Source organism: Mobula birostris, chromosome 11 (assembly GCF_030028105.1).
Source record: "Mobula birostris isolate sMobBir1 chromosome 11, sMobBir1.hap1, whole genome shotgun sequence".
NCBI classification, from domain to species: domain Eukaryota; kingdom Metazoa; phylum Chordata; class Chondrichthyes; order Myliobatiformes; family Myliobatidae; genus Mobula; species Mobula birostris.
Genome location: NC_092380.1, coordinates 77,333,003 through 77,356,896, shown reverse-complemented (window position 1 = coordinate 77,356,896; position 23,894 = coordinate 77,333,003). Strand labels below are relative to the sequence as shown.

The window sequence follows — 23,894 nt, the reverse complement described above, 5'->3', positions numbered from 1 at the left end:
CAGAAGTGGTTTGCCATTCCCTTCTTCTGGGCAGTATTTTTACAAGATGGGTGACCCCAGCCATTATCAATACTCTTCAGCAAATGTCTGCCTGGCATCAGTGGTCACATTCCCCTGGTTTGTGATATGCACCAGTTGCTCATATGACAATACCACACCTGCTCCCATGGCTTCACTTGACCCTGATCAGGGAGCTAAACAGGTGCTACACCTTGCCCCAGGGTGATCTACAGGCTAACAGGGAAACAGCGTCTTACACCTCCGTTGGTAGAGACATATTTCCACCCTGCCATCCGATAGAAGTGCAATAGCTACAGAGAAAGGGCAGTGCAGGTATTGTAAATAGTTTATCTTGCTTGATCTCTTGTCACATAAATTTATACATCTTGTTCATCAGGTATTTTTGATGAATGTGTATCCTGATAATGACAAAGGTGGATGATTTGGGGCTTGGTAAATAACGGGACAAGCATCGAACCTACCAATGAGATTTTGAGAGTTAAAAGGAAAAAAGGGACTAAATGAGTGAAAAAGAGAATTATGTTTTATTGACAAAGACAAAAAGAAATGGAATGGCAAAGTGAATTTTGTTTTTGACACTAAAATCTGATATTCAAAGTCACTAGTAATTTACATTGTGAAGAAATAAGAATGCACAGTCAGACTTCTGTTTTCTGAGCAAATGGATTGATTTGGCAATCAATAAAACAATTAAAATGTACATATACTGTTAACTAGAAGATGTGGCCTTTTTGTAGTGAGTTTAAAAGGCACCTGATGAGATAAGCACAATTTACTGAAAATCTGAAGCAGTTAAGGATAAAGTGGAGTTTTTGTGAGATTAACCCTAGAACAAATCGACCAACAACTTTTAGTGATTTGCATTTCATTGGTTATCTGATTTGTACCATAAATCGTTAGTTGCTTGGTTCCATTGAATGAAATGTGCGATCAAGGCTGAACCATTTATTCAGTTGTGATTGATTGGTGCTGGAATGGGCTATGCTTGTCTCTCTGAATCCACTGTCACCAGTTTCCAGTTTTAGAATTCTCTGATAAATGGACAATTATTTGACTGGCAGTATTTTGAAGTTTAGATTTGAACCACCTACTTTGGTGTGTGAAGTAGCTCTCTGGGACTATCATAGAGCGAAACCAGTTTTGTGTCAGGTGTTGACAATTATTGAAAGAATTGAAGGTAACTGTGAGAAGAAGATGTTTATGTAGAATGGGAGTGAGAATAGACAGATTAGAGAAAGGGACGAAGTGAGAATGAAAATGAGATGGACGAGGGGTGACAAGAGTAAGCAGGAAGAAGATAAAGCTTGAAATGTCGAGTGCAAGTATCATTGTACAGAGAATTGTTTCTGAAGGAGAACGAAAGCAGAAAATGTGGTCTGCTTACATGGAGAGGGGAACTAGATATACAGACTCTGCAATGCCGAGGCAATTATCAGTACAGTGACGACAGGTCTAATGGTAGGTAATTAATTTAGGTATTCTAATTAGTGGTGAAGTTATTCAGACCAGATCCTGGGATCAATTCGTTACCCTAATGACGTCACAGGCTAAAGGGCAGGCATAGCAAACAATCCTGGTGAGTTCATCAGCCAGTCAGGACAATCCTATTTCTCAGTTCAAACGTGTCTTTGCAAAGAGACACTAAGGATCGGATCATATCATCATGGGGGCTGTTTGTTTGGTGTGGCACTTTTGTTTGTTTTTGCTCTTGTTAAACAGTTGTGAAAGCTCTGCAAGTGCAGGAATTCGAGGTAAGTTTGCAGTCACTGGTATGAGATTCCTGCTTTGCTTCACGCCTCCTCAACAAGGACAGATGTGCTTTTGCCTCTCTGCTTGTGAATGAGGAGAATTATTATTCCAACAGTTAAATATCAATTAAGGCTTCACTGTTTTGTCCATTTATTAAAACAGGTATATCTAAATTTAATTCTTAGATGCTGCTGTATAATGATTTGTTAATTTGTAAATATTGAAATATTTTATCAAATTGCAAATCAGTTGAAAAGTAGTTTTTTAATCGCCTTTTTTAACAGTGGATATTATTGCAAGCTATGTTGGATTAAATGTTTCTGAAATAATATCCGGTAAAGAGGAACAAAGTACTACAGTACTCCTGTTTACAAAACATCATTACATTTCTTAGTAATTTTTTTGCCATTAAAGCATGTACAATGTTTGAGTTTGACATAAAGTGGAATGCACAGCTGGTGTGTTGCATTGAGAAATGTGAAGACTGGAGTAGCCAATTAAAAACTTATGTACTATACATGGTTTTGTATACATATACATATAATACAGAAGATTTAATTATATCTGTGTGTGTCTGTGTCTGCAAACGTCAGTTGCTTTAGTGTGTTATTTAGTACATTTTAATGATAGATATGTTGCAGGTTTGATAATAGGCATTAACATTTTTCTGTTTGCATTTTTGTTTGTTGGAATTAATTTGATTGCAACTCAGTCTGCTGTGAACTCCCCAGAATAGTTAGCAGTACTTTGACAGTTCTTCTACAGTTAAAAAAATATCCTCGGTGATCTTATTCCAGTTACCAAAAGCTACATATTATTCAACCTTATGTTGGATTGTTCATGCTTGCAGAGAATTTTATTTTCAGATTCAAAGTTTCTAATTGTTTTTGATTGTTGACATTCTCCAAATGCACAGCTGCTGTGTGGTATGAATCTGTGCATTTCTCAGAAGCCTTTACTCCAAGATATTTTGTTGTCTTTGAGATTGCCTTTTTTTCCCCCAAATGAATTTCCAGATCTTTAAACGTTGCTTTCTAGTTTTGAGATTAATGATAAGTAGCCCAAGTGATTATTTTCATGTTTGAATGCACAACAAAGATACTGTTAGATCGAAATGTGGAGCTGACATGTAATTACTGTCCCCTGGAGCTTTCCTCAGCTTTGTTATTCTGTACCTCCTGTTTGTTTTACAGATATTGATGAGTGCACAGAAGGAACTGATGTCTGCCATGTCAATGCAGTCTGTCAGAATACACAGATGTCATATAAGTGCTCATGCAAGGCAGGCTATAAGGGAAATGGAAAGCAATGTGAAGGTGATTATTATCTAATTCTACCAGAGTTTTCTTACTGAACTAGAATTAGGGAACTTTTATCTCTATCTTTACTTCTTTCTCCTTTTCTTTAGGAGAGTATAATATTATTGTTTGCAATTTTCTAGTGTAAAAATGATGCAAGCATTTCCAAGATATACTCAAGCCTAAAATGCTCTAGTTTGACATGTTAACTGAATATTAAGTAAAAAGGGGATGTCTGTCTAGTTCACATTGTGTTTTGGGTTGTAATTTTTTAGCATTCCTCTTGCAAAACAGAGTAATAAAAGAATCAATTATTTTCTCTGGGGAATGTTCACTACCATCAAAAAATAAACCCTTTGACGCTGAGTATATCTGATAACTTGTGAAAAGTACAGGGCGTTTTGACTCATAATTTCTGACTCATAACTGATCCAGGGTTCAGGGCAGCATTCACTGTATCCTGCAAAGTGATGGAATCAGGCAGCAGTCCAATTCCAGGGTGGTAAATATATCTCCCATACCCCTCCCAGTTCAACAGGGCACTGTTGATGTGAGAATGGAGAGAATGCAGCTGAGCTATTTACATCCTGTAGATACCCTGCCAGTACACTGAATATTTATCTCATTTATGCTGGGGAAATGAGCATTATTCATGGTCATTCCCAGTTGACCCAAGAGGATGTGGGAAGCCATCTTTTTGCCTGGCACAGTCCTGTGATAATGACAGACCTGCCATACTTTTTGGGGAGGTGGATGAGTGAGGAATCCCAACGTTCAGAGGCAGTGACAATGAAGGAATTGCAATAAATTTTCAAGTCAGACGTGCATGACTTGGAGGGGAAACTTGTGGTTAATGATTTCCTTAATAAGTCAGTGCTCTTGTATAGAGTAGTGGTTGTAAGGTTTGGGTTTTGCGGATGCTGTACATTGTGACCACAGGGCTGTAGTGGTGGATGGGGAGCCAATCAAGTAAACAGCTTTGTCAATGAGTTCCTACTAGGCAGAAGTTCTGATACGGAATTCCAGATCTGTATCTAATTCCCTTGAAAAAGTGTCACTCCCCAAATCCAGAGACTGTGTGTGTGTGTGTGTGTGTGTGTGTGTGTGTGTGTGTGTGTGTGTACATACATGTAAAATCATACACAGTGGATTCCGGTTTATTGGGACAGCCACTTATTTGGGACAACTCTTAAAGAACAAAAACTAAATAAGAAAATAGCTGGGATTCTCTTTGCATATTTGGGGCACTATGCTGCTTACTTACGCAGGAGGCTGTTGCCGAACAGTTTCTAGCTCGCATCAATGCACTTGTGTGGCTGTTAGACACTACACTGTGCTTAAAGCAAAGAGTTTTAAAATGCAATCTGTAGCGTGCACTGTTGTTCAAAGAGCAGTGATTTTTGTCATTGATAGTTGGTGAGAAATAAGCAGTAAGACAATTCAGAACTGTTTTGTTCACTGTGGTTTCAAGTACTCAGATGCCAGAAACGGTTGGGAGTCAAAGTGAAATGATTTCACTACTTCAACAATTTAGGAACTACATATAATTTGGAGGTATTGACAATCATCCTGAATGTTGCAACGAAAGTGAAGATTTGGAGGATGTGATCATTGATGGCATTGTACGAAGGCAGTTTGTTAATTATACTAGGTGTCTGTGCTGATTTTGTTCATTTATAGTCAATCAAAAGAATATGGCAGCGTACAGGTACACCGATGAAGTCCTTCATCAATAACAATTAGAAACTAATACACAGTTTTATAGTACTGTAGTAGTATTGATAGTTGTTCTAATTTGTTCTCTTTCATTTAAGTATATAATTTATTACTCAGTTAAACAGTAGTTTGTCTCTTTATAGCTTTTTTAACTATTTCCATAAAACTTCGGCTAATTGGAGCAACTGCTTAATTGGCCCAAAGTATATTGGTTCTGATGTGTCCCACAGTCAGTGGCCACTTTATTGGGTACACTTGTATACCTGCTTGTTAGTGCAAATATCTAATCAGCCAATGATGTGGTAGCACTCAATGTATAAGAGCATGCAGACATGGTCAAGAGGTTCAGTTGTTGTTCAAACCAAACATCAAAAGGTGAAAGAAATGTGATTTAAGTGATTTTCACCATGGAATGATTGTTGGTGCCAGATGGGTGGTTTGAGTATCTCAGAAACTGCTGATTCCCTGGGATTTCCATGCATAACAGTTTCTAGAGTTAACCAAAAATGGTGTGAAAGACAAAAAAATATTCAGTGAGCAGTTGTTCTGCGGGTGAAAATGCCTTGTTAATGAGAGAGGTCAGAGGAGAATGGCTGACAGTAACTCAAATAACCATGCACTACACAACACGTCAAAACTTGATGTGGATGGGCTGCAGCAGCAGAAGACCATGAACATACACTCTGTAGACACTTTATTAGGTACAGGAGGTTGCGTGTGTGTGTGTGTGTGTGTGTAAAAAATCTTAAGTTGTGTAATAAATAGTGGTAAAGAAAATATTCATTTCGATATTTTAAAAATCATCCATTTCCTGGCATCAGTAATATTCTTGATGCTAGAAGTATATAATCTCAGAAGACAAAGGGAAATAATTGACTGAATAGATTAAGTGACCTTCTTTTACCTCAAATACGTCTTTGTTGTAACCAGTTTAGAATAGTAACTTGTTTCACATCGTCACATTCAGTTTTTTACTTCCATCACATTCAGCTTCGAGTTTAACATTAAATATTTATTTTTAGGATGTGAACGTGTGAACCTATAGATTCTAAATGAGACTAGTATGGATTTAAATGGCTTTGTAACAGTTTGCGATTTTTGGCAGTGTCAGTGTCTCTTTTTAACAGAAAGCATCCATCATTCTGTTTTGTGTTCCTTCTCCTAGACATTGATGAATGCCACAGAGAATATAACGGAGGCTGCGTCCATGAATGCATCAACATTCCAGGAAACTATCGTTGCACTTGCTATGATGGCTTCATGTTGGCACACGATGGACATAATTGTTTGGGTAGGAGGACATTACTAGCTATATGTTTGCATTAGAAAGATATGTAACTTCAGTGTAATCACTTGATCTGAACATGTAAAGACAAGGGTCTTAATGTTCAGATTATAAAATAATATATAATACAAACACTTAGAATTACTTCTACTTAAAGTTTGTCAGTTGCACAAAAGTTAGATCTCCTATACAAAAGTAACTTAAAATAAAATGCATCTTCTTAAGTAAACGCTGGGTTAAATAGAAATGTTCACATGCATGGAATCACCATTTTTTTGGTTTTAATAAATAACACTTTAAGTGAAAGTTCCTTTAACTTGTTTGTAAGACTTCAGTGCTGAATTCAACGAACAGATCACAGAATCCAATTTTAAAAAAAACACTGATACACTTATTGTGACACCTCATTTAGATTCTCCCTTTGGATTTTAACTATCAGAAGAAAATTCTAAGAGCTCAGCTGCATTTTGTTTTCAATTGGAATGTGAAATTCTAGAGAGGTGACTGAACTGCCTGGCAACCCACAAAAACACAATGGCTTCTTTTGCTTCATCGTCCCTTGAGAAGAACACTTTCAAAAGAAGTTGTGCTGTGCTCCATTCCTGTTAACTTAAACAGACCTTCTAGGCTAAAGGCCTGCCTTTGTTTCAGGAAAAAAAGCAAGATTTCCATTATCATTTCTTAAGATGCACCTTATAAATAGTCTTTCAAAGTTCATGCTTTCACTTATCATTCAGACTTTAAGCTGCTGAGGAAAATTATTCCAAGTATGTTTGTCAATTTATACTCTTCAAGAATGAAACATTTAAAAGAAAGAATTCTGTCAAGTTGTGATTTTTAGTCATGTATTCTCTTAGGCAGAAACATAGTCGAAGTGCACTGGGAACGTTGCGCATGAAATTGTCTGTCTTTCATGACATGAATTATGTTGTGAGGATTAGTGTAAGGTAGAAAAGTCTTGCAAGTTCGTGCAAGGAGATTCTGTAGCTTATTTGGCTCATGACCCAACAGATACAACTTTAAGAATGAAGTGCTAGATTACTGATGACCGCTCTGCGCCTGTTTGCCACATACTGAAACGTGTCAACCCAGTGTGCAGAGGAGTGCCCGCATCATCTCAAGGCAATAAGAAGGAAACTGGTTTCAGGAAATGTATTTTCTACTTGATTCAGAAAGTAAATGCCTGATATCTGATTAAGCAAAGGGCAAGATAATAAAACTGTTAATTATAAGTTTAATATTATTAATAAATCTATGTTTATTTCAAGTTTTGCCCCCTTTTCCACGTTAGTTTATCACTCTTACCTTCTGGCCAACATTGCTCTTAAGATGGTTTGGATAATTGGTTTCTCTCTGACAACATCTAGTTAATGTAGGAAGACTGGAATGTTTAGTTATTATATTTCCTCCATGATCACCATACTTTGGGATTGCCTGATCAGAGATGCACAGAACATATTGAGAAAAATCAGTGCTGACTTGATTTTATAACATGAAGGTCTTTCCATAATTCAATAAGGTGTTGAGCATGTAGACCCTTTTTGTGGGAGTCTCTTTCAACACCAAGTTCCATCGGTTTGCCAAGGCAAATTAATGGTGTATTTTTATTAAAGAGTGACAAACTAGAAACGCTAAGTAAGAAGTGGTGGCAGTACTGGCTGAGAGAAAGTGAAGGCAGTTTGTTAGTTGTGGCTGATCTGCCTGGAAGAGATATAAATACAAAGGGGGAGGGGAGAAAAAGAGGGCAAAACGACACTGGATCTGCAAAATATAGAACAGTACTGATGATGGAAAATTGAATTAAAAGCAGCAAATGCTGGACATATTCATTATATCAGGCATCATTCGCAGAGAGAAAAGCAGAATTAATATTTCCGGTTGTATCTGGACAGTGCTGAGATAAACTGCAGAGGCTGGTTATCTGAAGCAGATAAGGGTCATAGAATGGCATATGAGAAGTGTCACTTATGTTTGAATAATGAAGAATGTAATTTCCACTAAACATGTTTGAATAGTGCTAATGTGTTCAGATTGGGTGGCGGGGTGGAGATACGTCTCTACCAAAGGAGGTGCAAGACGCTCCTTCCCTCTGCTATCCTGCAGGTCTCCCTTTGGCAAGCTGTAGTGCCTGCTTAGCTCCCCGATCACGGTCATGTGAAGCCATGGAAGCAGGTGGTGTATTGTCTTTTGAGCAATCGGTGCATATCACAAGTCTGGGTAATGCAACCACTGACACCAGCCAGGGAATCTCTGAAGAGTATTGATGATGGCTGGGGTCACCCATCCTGTAAAGACACTGTCCAGAAGAAGGCAATGGCAAACCACTTCCGTAGAAAAATTTGCCCAGAACAATCATGGTCATGGAACAGGGCACACAATGAACAAACAGATGTGTTCAGAATTGTTCATGATAACAAAAAATTACAAATTAGAAAATAACCAAAATCGTGTTGGCATCTATACATTAATCCCAATTCCTTTCCTTCTCCCGCAACCTCCTTATGAGTTTAGATGTCCTTTTCCTAAGCTAACGTTGTCAGGAATTATAGAGGAGACTTGACCCAAAAGCAGAGCAGCGGAAATGATTTAGCACTTAAATCACTGATTTAGCTTGTGACCTCATTGCTTTGGGACAGCAGCACAGTGCAATACATAAAATGTACCACAATGTGGGGTTGAGTTGGTGGGTCTGTTGTATTTGTGGTCAGACCACATCAGGAAGGCCTTGGTGTTTCCCATCGGCCAATGTCTCTATTGCTCTAATGGCACATTTAATAGCGAGTAGCTCCCTGTCTCCTACTCCAGAAGGGTGTTGTGTAGAGTTGAACTTGTGCAAGAAGAAGGCACAAGGGTGTGTCTTCCTGTCCAGTCCTTGCTGGGAGAGGATTGCCCTGGTGCCTACGTCAGATGCATCCACCGCTACCACCAAAGTTCCAGGGGGGTTTGAATGGTGGAGAATAGGAATGCTGGTAAAGAGCTTATTTCTCTGCACTTTCTCTGGGTCCATTGTTATGCCATGGGGTGAAAGAATGTAACCCAGGAAGGAAATGACTGGAGTGTCGAACTTGCATTGAATGGATGTGACAGCCACGGTCTTGGGAGTCCTTGGAGAAGATGAGTACAGTATGTCGTCGCGGTATATGAACACATACTGTAGCTGTGAAGCATGTCTCGGATGATCTCGTTGGTGAAGGCTTGAGATACAGCTGGACTGTCGGAAAGACAGAAAGACATCATCATGTCTTCATAGTGGCCGGTGGGTGTTAAGAGCACCTTCTTCCACTTATCCCCCGGCAGATGTGGATCAAATTGTGCACAATCTGTAGATCCAGTTTGGTGAAGTTCTGGGCCATGCAGAGTGTTTTGGATTTGCTGTTTATTACAGGAAGCGGGTAGTGGTTCTTAGTGGCGATTTTGTTGGGTCCATGGTAGTCAATGCAAGGCTGAAGACCCCCATCTTTTTTTGACAAAGAATCCTCCATCAGCTGAGGACTGGGATGGTTGAATGAAGCTGTGCTGTAATGCTTTGGCAATGTGGTCATTCACGGCTTGCGTCTCAGGAGGGGAGAGGGAGAACAGACAACTTGGGTGGGGGGTGGTGCCCATACGAGGTGTAGTCTGTGAGGTGGCAGGCTGCTTCCATGCCTTTTAATAAAGGTAATGGCTAAATCACTGTATTCCTGCAGGAGTTTGGTGAGATCGAGAGTTTCTTCTGTCTCCACGGACTTATGGGGTGAAGTCAATTGAGGATGCAGGCAGGTGGGTCTCCAACTCAGCAGTGATCTGGATGAGCAAGTGGTGAGGGTTGAGGGTGGGGAGCCAGGGGTAACCCAAGATGAGAAGAGTGTTGGGTGAGTCAATAGGAAGAATTGGATGGACTTGCGGTAATCTCTGATACTCATGTGCACAGTCCATGTACATACCCTGACCACCCCAGACCCTCAGGTACGTCTGATGCAAAAAGGGTGAGGCATAGGCTCGGTAAGGAGCCCAAACTGCACCTCTCAGATCCAGTCCAGGAAGTTGACTACTGTGCCAGAATCCACCAGAGCCTCCTGTGTGCTTAGAGTTGTCAGGTTGTGGAGGAGGACAGAGAGAGCGACTCAGGCTATGGAGCTGGAATGAGAGGCCGGGAGGAGCTTAGCAGATAGAAAGCCCCTGGTCTCTACCTGATGGTGCTGTTTTCCCAGTAGGAAGCACACGTTGGTTCTCCACCGAGGCTCATACTGTTGGGGGGTTTAAATGAGCTCTCCCAAACTGCATGGTTTCTGGGGACATTAATGATGGGGGTCTTGTAGACTGAAATGGTTTTGAGAACTGAGCTGGATTTCTGCCTGGTGATCTGGAGGGGTAGCCCATAAGACTTTGTCAATTCAGAGGGCCAGAGAGGTGAAGCTTTCGAGGTTGGTGGGCATCTCCCTGGTAGACAGCTGGTTTTTCAGGTGCTCTGAAAGGTCGTGTTGGTAATGGGCCAGCAGCATTTCCACATTGCAGCTGCCGTCGGCCGCGAGGGTTCAGTATTCCGCAGTGTAATCCAGCATTGAGTGTCAACCTCCACGCAGATGAAATATCCGATCGGCTACTCCCTTCCACTTCCGGGAAGGTCAAAAACCCAGTGGCGAATTCCTCATATTTATTGCAAATAGTGGTTTTATTGTCCCTGTTCATGATGGCCCAGCTGAGATCGCGCTCATTCAAGAGAGAGAGAGATGACGAAGACGATCTTGGCTCGGTCTGTAGAATACAGAGCTGGCTGGCAGGAGCTCGCAGTGCAAGACACGCTGGCAAAGGAAGCTGCAGCGTCTGGTTGGGGATCCGTCGAAGCGTTTGGGCGCTGAAATCCGGGCCGGGGATCCGAGGAAGGAGGCTGACTGGTGCGGGGTTGCTGAGACAGCCAGCTGGTTGAGAGTGGTGAGCATGTGGTCAATGGTTTCCTGCTGATTCTGGACATGTGCCAGCAGACGACTTCCTTTAGATGAGCAAACTCTGCTGGGTCAGTCCTCTCGGGGATTGTAGAGGAGGCTCAACCCAAAAGCAGAGAGGCAGAGATAAATTAGCAGTAAATGATGCTTTACTAATAAATTGCAAAATAATAAGAAACTAGGAGCCACAAAACTGTACAGATATACAGAACAGACACTAAACACAACAATCAACAATGTAACTGAAGGGTAGGAGCAACTGGGTGAGGCTAGCTATTCCAATGGGTGAACAAGGAGTGTGGATGAGAGCTGGGTTTAAATAGGTTGCAGGTGATGAGTTAGAGACTCCTGTTAGCTGGGTGGAGACTGGGAGGTGCTTGGCTGTGCAGGCCTGACTACAATGTGCTCCGGGTTGCTACAGGGCCACATTGTAGCTTCCTTTTGAGTCCACACAGATGTCCTGAGTAATCCATGGAAATCTCTTGCCTTAATCAGCTAGCCAAGGGTAACCCAAGGAGCACAGGTCTCACAGGTTTAAGGCATGAATGGGCATGCTGCTCGAGAGGCAAAGGAGGGAGTTACTCTTGTAAGGTGGGTGGGGGAAAACATCAGTTTTCCGAATCAGGAGTTTGGGTAGACAACAATCTTATAAGCTGCTGTGACTCCGGCTTCTCCATGACGATCCAAACACAAGGCCCAGAACTGTGTTTGTTGTTGAACTCCGTCTCAGTTGCCTTCACCCTTCTCCACAGCATCGTTTTCATGGTAAAGGGGGTGGGACATGTACCTGCAGCAGAAGAAGAGATACAGGTTACCACGTGGTGCATTTCAACTCCGTATGAGGGAGCGATCTGCTCATACCAGAATCGGAATCAGAATCAGCTTTAATATCTCTGGCATTTGTCATGAAATTTGTTGTTTAGTAGCAGCAGTACATTCCAATACAGAATAATAAAAACTATAAATTACAAGTACATATATAAAAAATGTAATTTAATAAGTGTGTGGGCATGTGGCCAAGTGGTTAAGGCATTGGACTAGCAACCTGAAGGTCGTGAGTTCGAGCCCCAGCCAAGGCAACATGTATTGTGTCCTTGAGCAAGGCACTTAATCACACAGTGCTCTGCGACGACACTGGTGCCAAGCTGTATGGGTCCTAATGCCCTTCCCTTGGACAACGTCGGCGTAGTGGAGAGGGGAGACTTGCAGCATGGGCAACTGCTGGTCTTCCATACAATCTTGCCCAGGCCTGCACCCTGGAGAGTGAAGACCTTTCAGGCACAGATCCATGGTCTCGCAAGACTAACGGATGCCTTAATTTAATAAGTATTAGAATTTAATAAGTAATAGAAAGAAAGGAAAAGAAAAGTAATAGTGATGGGGTCATTGTCCATTCAGAAATCTGATGGTGGAGGTGAAGAAGCTGTTCCTGAAACATTGAGTTTGTGTCATCAGGCTCCCGTACCTCCTCCTTGATGAGTGAGAAGAAGGCATGCCCTGAGTGATGGGCGTCCTTAATTATGATTATGATTATGAAGACAAGTAGTCCTCTTTTATTGTCATTTAGTAATGCATGCATTAAGAAATGATACATTATTTCCTCCGGTGTGATATCACAAAACACAGGACAAACCAAGACTGAAAAAACTGACAAAACCACATAATTATAACATATAGTTACAAACAGTGTAACAATACCATAACTCGATGAAGAAGTCCGTGAGCACAGTAAAGTTCAAAGTTTCTCAAATGTCCCACATCTCACGCAGATGGGAGAAGGAAGAAAAACTCTCCCTGTCATGCTGACCACAATCCGGCTCTAAGTCATCCGAAAACTTCGAGCTCTGATCAGCTCTCTGACACCGAGTACTGAGCGCCATCTCTGTCCGAATGATTCGACCTCCTTCTCGGTCACCAAAATCAGACAAGGCCAGGGATTTTGAGGCCTACCCTCCGAAAGATTCACGACCACACAGTAAAGACAGCAGCGAATGAGCAGTTCAGAAATGTCTCCAGATGTTCCTCTGTGTTTTCACGTCCATTCTCCATTAAATCAGAATTGTCCACGGCCCCTATTTAACAGATACGATATCATTTTCACTGGAGAGCTGCGCACGCGTGGCGCGCTGCCATCTTCTCCTCCTGCCAATAATGGATGATGTCTTTTTGAGACATCACCTTTTGCGGATGCCCTGAATGTTGGGAAGGATAGTGCCCATAATGGAGCTGGCTGAGTTTACAACTTTCTGCAGCTTTCCCCGATTCTGTTCTGTGGCCCCTCCACACCAGATGGTGATACAATCGGTCAGAGTCCTCCCCATGGTACATCTGTAGAAATTTGTGAGTGTCTTTGGCGACATACCAATTCTTCTCAAACCCTGAATGAAATATAGTTGCTATCGTGCCTTTTTTGTCATTGCATCAATATTTTGGGCATAGAGTAGATCCTTAGAGGTGTTGACGCCCAGGCATTTGAAACTGTTCACCCTTTCCTTTGATAATCCCTCGATGAAGACTGGTATGCATTCCCTTGACTTCCCCTTCCTAAAGTCCACAATCGATTCACTGGTCTTACTGATGCTGAGTGCAAGGTTGTTGCAGTGACACCACTCAACCAGCAGATCAGTCTCGCTCCTGTACGTCTCCTCGTCACCATCTGAAGTTCTGACAACAAGAGTTGTGGCATTGGCAAATTTATTGATGGCATTTGAGCTGTGCTGAGCTGCCCAGTCATGGGTGTAGCGGGAGTAGAGTAATGGTCTAAGCACGCAACCTTGAGGTGTGCCAGTGCTGATTGTCAGCGAGGAGGAGGTGTTATTTCCAGTCCATACAGACTGTGGTCTCCCTGTGAGGAAGTGACCTCATTCCAGGAATTAGCCCTGTGAATCTAATTTGAACTGTCTTCAGTACTACTATACCTTTTCTTAGATACGGTGGCCAGAGGTGTGTACAGTCTCTAGGTGTGGCCCACTGATACTTTGTGAAATTGTATCAAAATTTGCCTTTTTCTAAACCCCAAATCCCATCTAAAACCTCATTTCCAACCTTGACTATTTGTTGCACCTGCCTGCTAACTTTTAGTAATTCATGCACAAGAACCCTCTGATCTTTCTACACCTTTTTCATTTGGAGTCTCTTTCCATTTGGACTATTTAGGCCTTATGGTTCCCCTTTACCAGAGTGCTTGACCCTCACACTTCCCCATCCCACAGTCTGCTTGCTGGGTTTTAGTCCATTGACTCAGTCCACCTGTATTCAGTTTCAGTGTCCTTTGTCATCCAGGGCAGCAGTCTGATCATTTGCACCATCTCTGTTTGTGTAGCACAGCTATTTCCTCCTATGTGGCGTTCCTTTGCACCTGGAGAAACTATCCATTATTGCTGCTCTCTGCCACACATCTGCCCCCTTGCTGCTAATGTTTTCAGGATGCTGATGCCAATCTTCTGCCTGCTCTGCCCTCCCCCATTATCATTTGCCTGACTGACCTCCCTCAGCTCATCATCCGCTTGGCTGCCTCCGGCTCTGCTTTGTCTTGCATTGTTCAGGATCGAGTGGGAGAGCTGAATTGTGCACTTCATCTGTTTTGATCATTAACTGTACAGAATGCTTTTTAAATTGAAAATTGGAGAGCCGTCTTGTTATTTCATAATTAAATGGCAGTTAATGAATAATGGAGTTGTTGAAAATTTACAGCACAGAAAGAAAATGTTCAGCCCTTCGTGTCCATGCTAGCCAACAAAGAGCAATGCAGCCCAATCCCGCCTTCCAGCAGTGCACCTATGGCCCTTCAGTTAATGCTATATACTATGAAAGGTTCAAATCTGTTCAAATTCAAATTCAGAGTACATTTATTATCAAAGTATACAACCCTGAGTTTAATCTTCCCCACAGACAGCCACGAAACAAAGAAAAGCACGGGACGAATCCGTTCAAAGAAAAACATCAAAGCCCCCCTCCCACCAGGATTCTGAAATCACGCAAACAGCAACAACAACAAAAAAGAGTAAAAACACAGAATATAAAACACAAAACCAAAAGGCGTGATTTCAGCTCAACTTAGTGTTCATTATCTGCAGGGCTCCCCGATTCAGAAATCGCCCAGAAGTAGCAACAAAAGGGAGCGACCAGAACTGGAACTCGTCATAAACCTGGATTAGAGTCCAAATCTACAAACCACCATGATTAAATCTTCCTCCGGCACTGTCTTCCAACAGGAGAGAGGGATCATTCTATCCACCTCTATCACTCTATCAGGCGGAGATTTCCAGACCTCTTCTACCCCCGGGTGTATTTCCTTTGCTCGTATCCTTTCAACGCTTTTCCCAATTACTTTGAATCTATCTGCCCTGGATTTTGAACCCCCCACTAAGGGAAACCAGTCCATTCCAGTTATTTATCTTGTTATTTTCACCACCTCCATTAAATGTGCTTTGGGTCTCCTGGATGGCAAGGTGAGGAGAGATTAGGCACAACGGGCTGCTGCTCAGAGAGGTTAGAAGAATGAGAGGTGAGCTGGTGGAAACTTACCCTCACAGGGCTCACTGGAGTGGCAGCAGGCATGGCAATTGCCCTGTTCGGGTATCTGGGGTTGCAACTTAAGAGTAAACGGAGATACAAGATACTGCAGATGCTGGACTCTGGGGCAAAAACAAACTGCTGGGAGGAATCGAGTGGGTTATGGAGCCAGTGTGGAGGGAAAAGTATTATCACTATTTCTGGTCAGGCCTCTGCAGCCGTCCTGTTGCTGGGTTTCAACCTGACATGTTGGAATTTTGTTTTTCTCTTAAATCTAAAGTGTCGACCATTCAGGGTTGAAATGAGAATAAGTATTTCTTCACTGAGACTGGAGCGAATTCTATCTGCAAGGCAGCTACACATCTCTAGTCACTGCTGTACTGATGACAGATGTCAATGATTGTTTAGATGTTAAGAGAATCAAGAGATTTGCAGTGCATAAAGGAAGTCTTGCTGAGGTCAAAGATCATGCAGAGTCCAATGGTGGGTGAAGTAGCCCTTTTTATTTCTATTTGTCTTTGTTTTCCTCCATTCCAAAAAAAGCCTTCTAATCTTTCCTCTTGCAAACAAAACAACAACCTCAGCCAGGTCAATGATTCATCATTGTTACAATTTTCCAGCCCTGGCTTCCTTGTGGATCTCCTCTGGACCCTATTCAGTTATAATCACATCTTTCCTGTACTATGGTGACCAAAACTGTGCGCAGTATATAGACCATCAAATTCATTTGTTTACAGAGAACATCTTGAGAACAAAAATTTTTGTAATGAAATTTCATTTCCAGAATTGTAATTGGGAATAATGGCTTTTCTTCTGATTTCCACTTGAAGGAGTAGAACTGACACTATGCTTAGCATAATCGGTTAGAACCCAGGCATCCACTGGAAAGTGCAGGTCACATAGAACAAATAATCTCTGGGGAATCACTGACAGAAAATAGAATGAGATTATCTGCCCCAAATTCTGATTCTTGCATACCTTTGTAAATACATTCATATGTTTAGTAAGTACAGTATGGTCCCATTAGAGAGTACAAAGTTTGTAATTTAAGGAATATTGTTTTCTTTAATTGAAGATATGCCATGTATTGGGATTTGTTCTATTTTCAAATTAACTTCCTCTAACGTATTTCAGAAACTTCTAAATTTGGAAGGAAATCTCCTTCAGTGTGGTTGTTGGAATCTGAAAGCTATACAGCAGGAACCTAACTTAACACAGTACATGTTCTAAAGGAAGAGAAATTTAGAGCTTTCCTGTGCCAAGCAAACCAGATTAATCAGGCAGCAAAGGGAGGAACAGATGTTCCCTATAAGTGAGTGAAGAGACTATAACTCTTCCTGCAACACAGTTGAGGAGTCTGCACTTCATTTATGAGGCTTCAGAGGACTCTGTTGTTGCTGCTGCTACTGTCAAAAGGCCCAGGACTCGCTGTGGCAGGGAAGATAATCCCAGCTCACATTAATGCCACAAATCCACAGGGGCTTTTGTCAATTTATTGATTTTGTCATACTCTTGACTTCATCGGTCAGAAATGTCACTAATCTTTCTTTGCCCAGTTCTATTAGAAAGGGCTCCCTTTAATTACGTTTGTAAACTGCTAAGTTTCTGAAGTTTTGTTGTCTTTCATCACTCCCAACTTGCCAAGATATTAGTTCCCTCTCCCCACCTCGTTAATAATATCTGTTCCCTGAGATGGCGATGAACACTGGTTCACAAAGCGGCCTGAGAAATGGAATCACATATTTTTTTCTATATTTTGGCAGTGTTAACCCTTAGCTGTACTCCAACAGCAGGGTTGACTGCTGGATGAGACTTCCTAGCAACCCTGTGGTTTCATGGTACTTTTGATTGGGCCATCTTACGTGGAACACATGTGTAATATTTGATAAGAACCTATCTGTAAACAGTTTTAAGCATTTTAGCTTTTTCCCTATCCAAATCAAAATGTCTTTCCTGTTGTTACCTTAGTTTTAAATAGCTGTCTGAATTATACCACTTAAAACGAGTGTAGAAAACCAAATTATTGAACTGCTGAAACTATTTGTACAGGATTAAAATTACTTAGCAAGACCTACTTGATGCCATTTTATAAAGGACAGGTGGCAGGTGTGTCACCAACTCCATGAAGCTTGTTGATGTTGTAGAACAGACCCTCTGAGAACAGAAGGCAAATGAAGTAGCAAAGCTTGGTGGATACGTGAGCGGCAGATTCATTCAGCATATTTTTTATAGCCCATTGTCGTTCACTTCTTTGAAAGTCCAAGTTCAAACAACTGCTTCTATTCAGCAGGCTCTTTTTGGCTCATATAATTTTCATATTCTCCAAAGCTGACCATGACATCTTATTCCTGGACCCACAGCTACTATTATTCCAATACAAAAGGATCAAAACAAATTAGATAAATAATCCATAAATTTATTTTAACTGTTTACGTAAGGATAAATTTTGTCTCACCATGAATGCCACTTGTGACCACACAGGTTTGTCTCTGAAACAACAGATGTCAGGGAACTGAGATAGAGCAGGCTATGATACAAAGTTATACACTTCACGTGGTAGAAGTGACACTAAGTCCAAGCATCCAACTGCTAGACAAAACGTTGAGGAATCTGATGATCACTGTGGAAGCATTCAGCTCTTTGCACTTGCTGCTCTCAGATTTTCCCATGGTTTTGGAGATTTCAAATGATGAAGCTTTTGTAAAGAGAGTGCAAAATATTATATACCATTAATTCTGGTCTATTTCTGTGGTAGGATGTGTAATTATTGACACTCTGTTCTTCATTTATGATACAAATCCAAACTCTAGAAATGATTGTGGTTATGATTTCTTCCTCATTGGCCTGTATCACATATGAAGGTAAGTTATTGGATGAATCTGCCATGGTGGTATTAAATGGCAGACTAGCCTGAGGGACCATGTGGCCAACTGCAACTCCTACTTTCTTGTTTCCTTATATTGTAGAATAATGTATGCTATTATTTCTAAAAAGAAAACATCACTATTTTCTGCGTATTCCAATTCAAAAAGAATCCTAATTGAGTGCTATGTTTATTACATCCTCTGAATTATTAATCAATTACAAATTAATAACATAAGTTATTTTGTCTCCTTCTAGATGTTGATGAGTGCAGTTTTAACAATGGTGGCTGCCAACACACTTGTCTAAACACGGTGGGTAGTTATGAATGTCAGTGTAAAGAAGGATTCTTTCTGAGTGACAACCAGCATACTTGTATTCACCGTTCAGAAGGTATGTTTGCTATGTTCCCTCTTGTACATTATGTACAGTTAATCTTCCAGATTCTTCTTTCTGTTATAACAAATTATTTTCTTGATAAGTTTTGTTTCATTTTTTAAAATCTTATAATTCATTATTGTGCAAAACTTGATCTTCCTGAATTTACCATAAAATTGATAGGAATTCTGATTCACGTGGAGGGTAATAGAAAGTTCCTTTGCCTGGCTGGTTCTCTCGAGACATTGTATATATTTTTACAAATTAAATGAATGTATATTAAACAAGAGAAAATCTGTGGATGCTGGAATTGAAAGTAATACGCACAAAATGCTGGAGGAACTCAGCAGGCCAGGCAGCATCTGTGGAAAAGAGTAGAATCTGATCATAGATGTGGTGAATTTGACCCTGCTGGTTGTATAGGACCTTAGGCTGTGTACTTCCCGCCTGATGATAGTAGTGAGAAGAGAGCATGGCCCGGATGGTGAAGGTCTTTAATGATGGATGCTGCTTTCTTGTGGCAGTGCTCTGTATTCAGTGGTGGGGAGGGGCTTGCCTGTGATGGACTGAGCTGTATCCACCACTTTCTGTAGCCCTTTCCATGAGACCATAAGGCATTAGAGCAGAATTAGTCCATTTGGCCCATCAAGTCTGCTCTGCCATTTTTCTCCCAAACCCATTCTCCTGCCTTCTCCCCGTAATCTTTCACGCCCTGACTTATCCAGAATCTATCAAAGTCCGCCTTGCATACAAATGACCTGGCCCCCACAGCTGTCTGTGGCAATGAATTCCACAGATTCACCACCATCTGACTACAGTAATTCCTCCTCACCTCCATTTTAAATGGATGTCCCTCTATTCTGAGGTTGTGGCCTCTGGTCCTAGACTCCCCCACTGTAGGAATCATCCTCTCCACATCCACTCTATCAAGGCCTTCCAATATTCCGTAGGTTTCAATGAGAGCCCTCTCATTCCTTTGAATTCCAGTGAGTACAGGTCTAGAGCCATCAAATGTTCTTCATACCATAAGCCTTTCAATCTTTGAATCATTTTTGTGAACCTCCTTTGAACCCTCTCCAATGTCAGCACATCCTGTTTAGAAAATAGTCTACACTTTTATTCCTTCTACCAAGGTGCGTGACCATACAATTCTCAACCTGTTATTCCATCTGCCACTACTTTGCCCATTTAACTAATCTGTCTAAGTCCTTCTGCAACCTCCCTGCTTCCTCAAAACTATCTGCTCCTCTGCCTATCTCTGTATCATCTGACAGATTGGCTAAAAAAGCCATCAATTCCTTCATCCAACTCATTGACAAACAATGTAAAAAGAGGTGGTCCCAATATTGAGCCCTGTGGAGTACCAGTAGTCACCAGCAGCCAATCAGAAAAATCTCCCTTTATTCCGAGTCTTTGCCAATCCTGCCAATCAGCCAATGCTCTATCCATGCTAGTATCTCTCCTGTAATACCATGGGCTCATATCTTGTGAAGCAGCCTCATGTGTGGCACCTTGTCAAAGACCTTGTGAAAATACAAATACACTACATCCACAGACTCTCCTTTGTCTCTCATTGTTGTCATTTCCTCAAAGAATTCCTACGAATTTGTCAGGTAAGATTTCCCGTTAAGGAAACCTTTTTGACTTTGGCCTATTTTACCATGTGCCTCCAAGTACCCCGAAACATCATCCTTAACAATTGACACCAACATCTACCCAACCACTGAGGTTAGGCTAACTGGCCTATAATTTCCTTTTTTCTGCCTCTCTCCCTTTTTGAAGAGTGGAGTGAGATTTGCAATTCTCCAGTCCTCTGGAATCATTCCAGAATCCAGTGATTCTGAAAGATCACTATGCCTCCATAATCTCTTCAGTTACCTCTTTCAGAACACGTGGGTGCAGTCCATCTGGTTCAGGTGGCTTATCTACCTTCAGACCTTTCAGCTTCTCAAGCACCTTCTCTCTAGCTTCCCACTCACTTCTGCCCCCTACATTCTTGGACACCTGGCATACTGCTGGTGTCTTCCACAGTGAAGACTGATGCAAAATACTTATTCCGTTCATCTGACATTTCCATATCCCCCATTATTACTTCTCCAGCAGTCTGATATCCACTCTCACCTTTCTTTTACTCTTTATATATCTGAAAAAATCTTCTGGTATCCTCTTTGATATTATTGGTTAGCATACCTTCATATTTCATCTTTTTGCTTGACAGCTTTTTTAGTTGCCTTTTGTTGGTTTTTAAAAACTTCCCAATCCACCAACTTCCCACTAACTTTTGCTCTCTTTTGCTTTTATGTTGGCTTTAACTTCTCTTATCAGCCACAGTTGTGTCATCCCACCTTTAGAATACTTTTTCTTCTTTGGGATGTATCTATCCTCTGCCTTTTGAATTGCTCCCAGATCTGCCATCAACCATGCTAGTGTCCCCTTCCATTCAACTTTAGCCAGCTCCTTTCTCATGCCTCAGTAATTCCCTTTACCCCACTGTAATACTGATACACCTGAATTTAGCTTCTCCTTCTCAAATTGCAGGGTCAATTCTATCATATTATGATCGCTGTCTCCTCAGAGTACCTTTGCCTTAAGATCCCTAATCAAATCTGGTTCATTACACAATAGCCAGTCCAGAATTGCTGACTCCCAAGTGGGCTCAACCAACAAGGTGCTCTAAAAAGCCATCTTATAGGCATTCTACAAATTCTCACTCTTGGGATCCAAAATCAGCACTAGTCTGATTTTCCCAATCAACTTGCTTATTGAAGTCCCCCATGACTATTCTAACATTGCCCTTTTGACGTGCATTTTCTCTCTCCCTACATAATTTGTACCCAACGTTCTGGCTACTGTTTAAATGCCTGTACATAACTCCTATTAGTCTTTTTACCCTTGCAGCTTCTTAACTCTACCCACAACAATTCTACATCTTCCCATCGTATGTCACCTCCTTCTAAGAATTTGATTTCACACCACCTCATTTGCCTACCTGTTTGTCCTTCTGAAACAATGTGTATTCTTGGATATTAAGCTCTAAACTATAATCTTCCTTCAGCCACAACTCAGTGATGCCCACAATGTCATACTTGCCGATCTCTAACAGGGCTACAAGATCACCTACCTTATTTTGTATACTTCAAAGTTTGAAATAAATTTATTATCAAAGTACATATATGTCAGCATATACAATCCTGAGATACATTTTCTTGTGGAAATACTCAATAAATCTATAGAATAATGACCATAACAGAACCAATGAAAGACCTCACCCTCTTGGGCATTCAACCAGTGTGCAGAAGACAACAAAATGTGCAAATACAAAAAGAAAGAAACAATAATAATAAATAAATAAGCAATAAATATGGAGAAGATGAGATGAGTGTCCTTGAAAGTGAGTTCATTGGTTGTGGGAAACTTTGCAATGATTGGGCAAGTGAAGTTGAGTGAAGTTATCCCCTTTGGTTCAATAACCTGATGGCTGAGGGATAGTAGACGTAACTGAACCTAGTGGTGTGAGTCCCCAGGCTCCTCTACCTTCTTCCTGACGGCAGCAGCAAGAAGAGGTCATGTCCTGTGTGCTGGGGATTCCTAATGATGGATGCTGCTTTCCTGTGACAGAGTTTCATGTATATGTGCTCAATGGTGGGGAGGGCTTTTCCTGTGATGGACTGGACTGTATCCACTACTTTCTGTAGGATCTTCCATTCAAGGACATTGGTGTTTCCATACCAGGCTGTGATATATTCTCCACTATACATCTATAGAAGTTTGTCAAAGTTTTAGATGACATTCCAGATCGCTGCAAACTCCTAAGGAAGTAGAAACATGGCCATGCTTTGTCTGTAATTGCCCTTACGTGCTGTGCCCAGGACAGTTCCTCCAAAAATAATAACTTTGAGGAATTTAAAGTTGCTAACTCATCACCACCTTTGATTCGGCCTATGACAGTCAGCAAACTTGAATATGACGTTGGAACAGTCATAAGTGTAAAGTCAGTAGAACAGGGGCTGAACAGCCTTCATGCAGTTCATGCATTCAAATATAACACCTTCAGTCCTGTATTTGTCACCTTTTTTGATTTTGTCCCCCGTTTTACTGCAACTCATTCCACTGAATGCAATTTTGCCCTATCATCTGCTTGTCCTTCCTCACAGTCTCACTACACACTGCTTCAGCTTGTGTACCAACTGCCCTGTCCTCAGTCGTATAGTTCAGTTTCGCTTTCCCCTGCCAAATTAGTTTAAACCTTCTCCAACAGATCTAGTAAACTTGCCTGCAAGAATATTGGTCCCCCTCAGGGTTCAGGTGTAACTCGTCCCTTTTGTACAGATCATATCTGAAATCTTGCCCCCGGCACCAGTTCCTCAGCCACACATCCATATGCCAAATCATCCTTTTCTTACACTCACTGGGGCATGGCACAGGCAGCAACCCAGAGATTACTATCTTAGAAGTCTTGTTTTTCAGCTTTCCATCTAGCTCCCTAAATTCTCTCTTCAGAACCTCCTCCCTTTTCCTACTAATGCCATTGGTGCCAATATGTCCCAAAACTCCTGGCTGCTCAACCTCCCTCTTTAGAACGCCGTGGGCCCGATCTAAGATGCCCCTAACTGCAGCACCTGGGAGGCAACATACCATCACAAACAAGAGAAAATCTGCAGATGCCGGAAATCCGAGCAACACACACAAAATGCTGGAGCAACTCAGCAGCCAGGCAGCACTTATGGAAAAGAGTACAGTTGACGTTTTGGCCCGAAACCCTTCGGCAGGACTCCGAGTGTCTCTATGGCATCCACACAATCTTGTGTCTACTCCTCTAACTAGGCAATCCCCTATCACTACAGCAGTCCTCTTTTTCCCTTTTCCCCCCGAGCCACAGTGCCAGAGACCTGATCACTGCGGCTTCCCCTGTTCGGTCTCACTGCCCACCCCCAACCATATCCAAAGTGGAATACTTATTATTGAGGGGAATGGCCACAGGAGTACTCTGCACTGGCTCCCCATTCCCTTTCCTTCTCCTGACAGTCACCCAGCTACCTGCCTCCTGTAACTTAGAGCTGATCACCTCCCTGTAGCTCCTATCTATCACCTTCTCAGTTTTCCATTCTTGGGCATTAGCATTTCCACACCAAATCATGATGCAGCCAG

The 23,894-nt window shown here is 41.6% G+C and overlaps 1 protein-coding gene across 3 annotated transcripts in view; it reads left to right on the top strand.

The window, feature by feature from the left end:
- The first annotated feature begins 1,669 nt into the window (after positions 1 to 1,669).
- Positions 1,670 to 23,894, top strand: part of scube2 (signal peptide, CUB domain, EGF-like 2) — a 112,304-nt gene continuing 90,079 nt past the window's right edge. For all 3 annotated transcript variants that reach the window (XM_072272596.1, XM_072272597.1, XM_072272595.1), the window contains exons 1-4: positions 1,670 to 1,772; positions 2,964 to 3,086; positions 5,950 to 6,075; positions 18,627 to 18,761. In XM_072272596.1, coding sequence (XP_072128697.1) covers positions 1,685 to 1,772; positions 2,964 to 3,086; positions 5,950 to 6,075; positions 18,627 to 18,761 — 472 coding nt within the window. In that variant the 5' untranslated portion in view covers positions 1,670 to 1,684. The remainder of the gene's footprint in view (positions 1,773 to 2,963; positions 3,087 to 5,949; positions 6,076 to 18,626; positions 18,762 to 23,894) is intronic.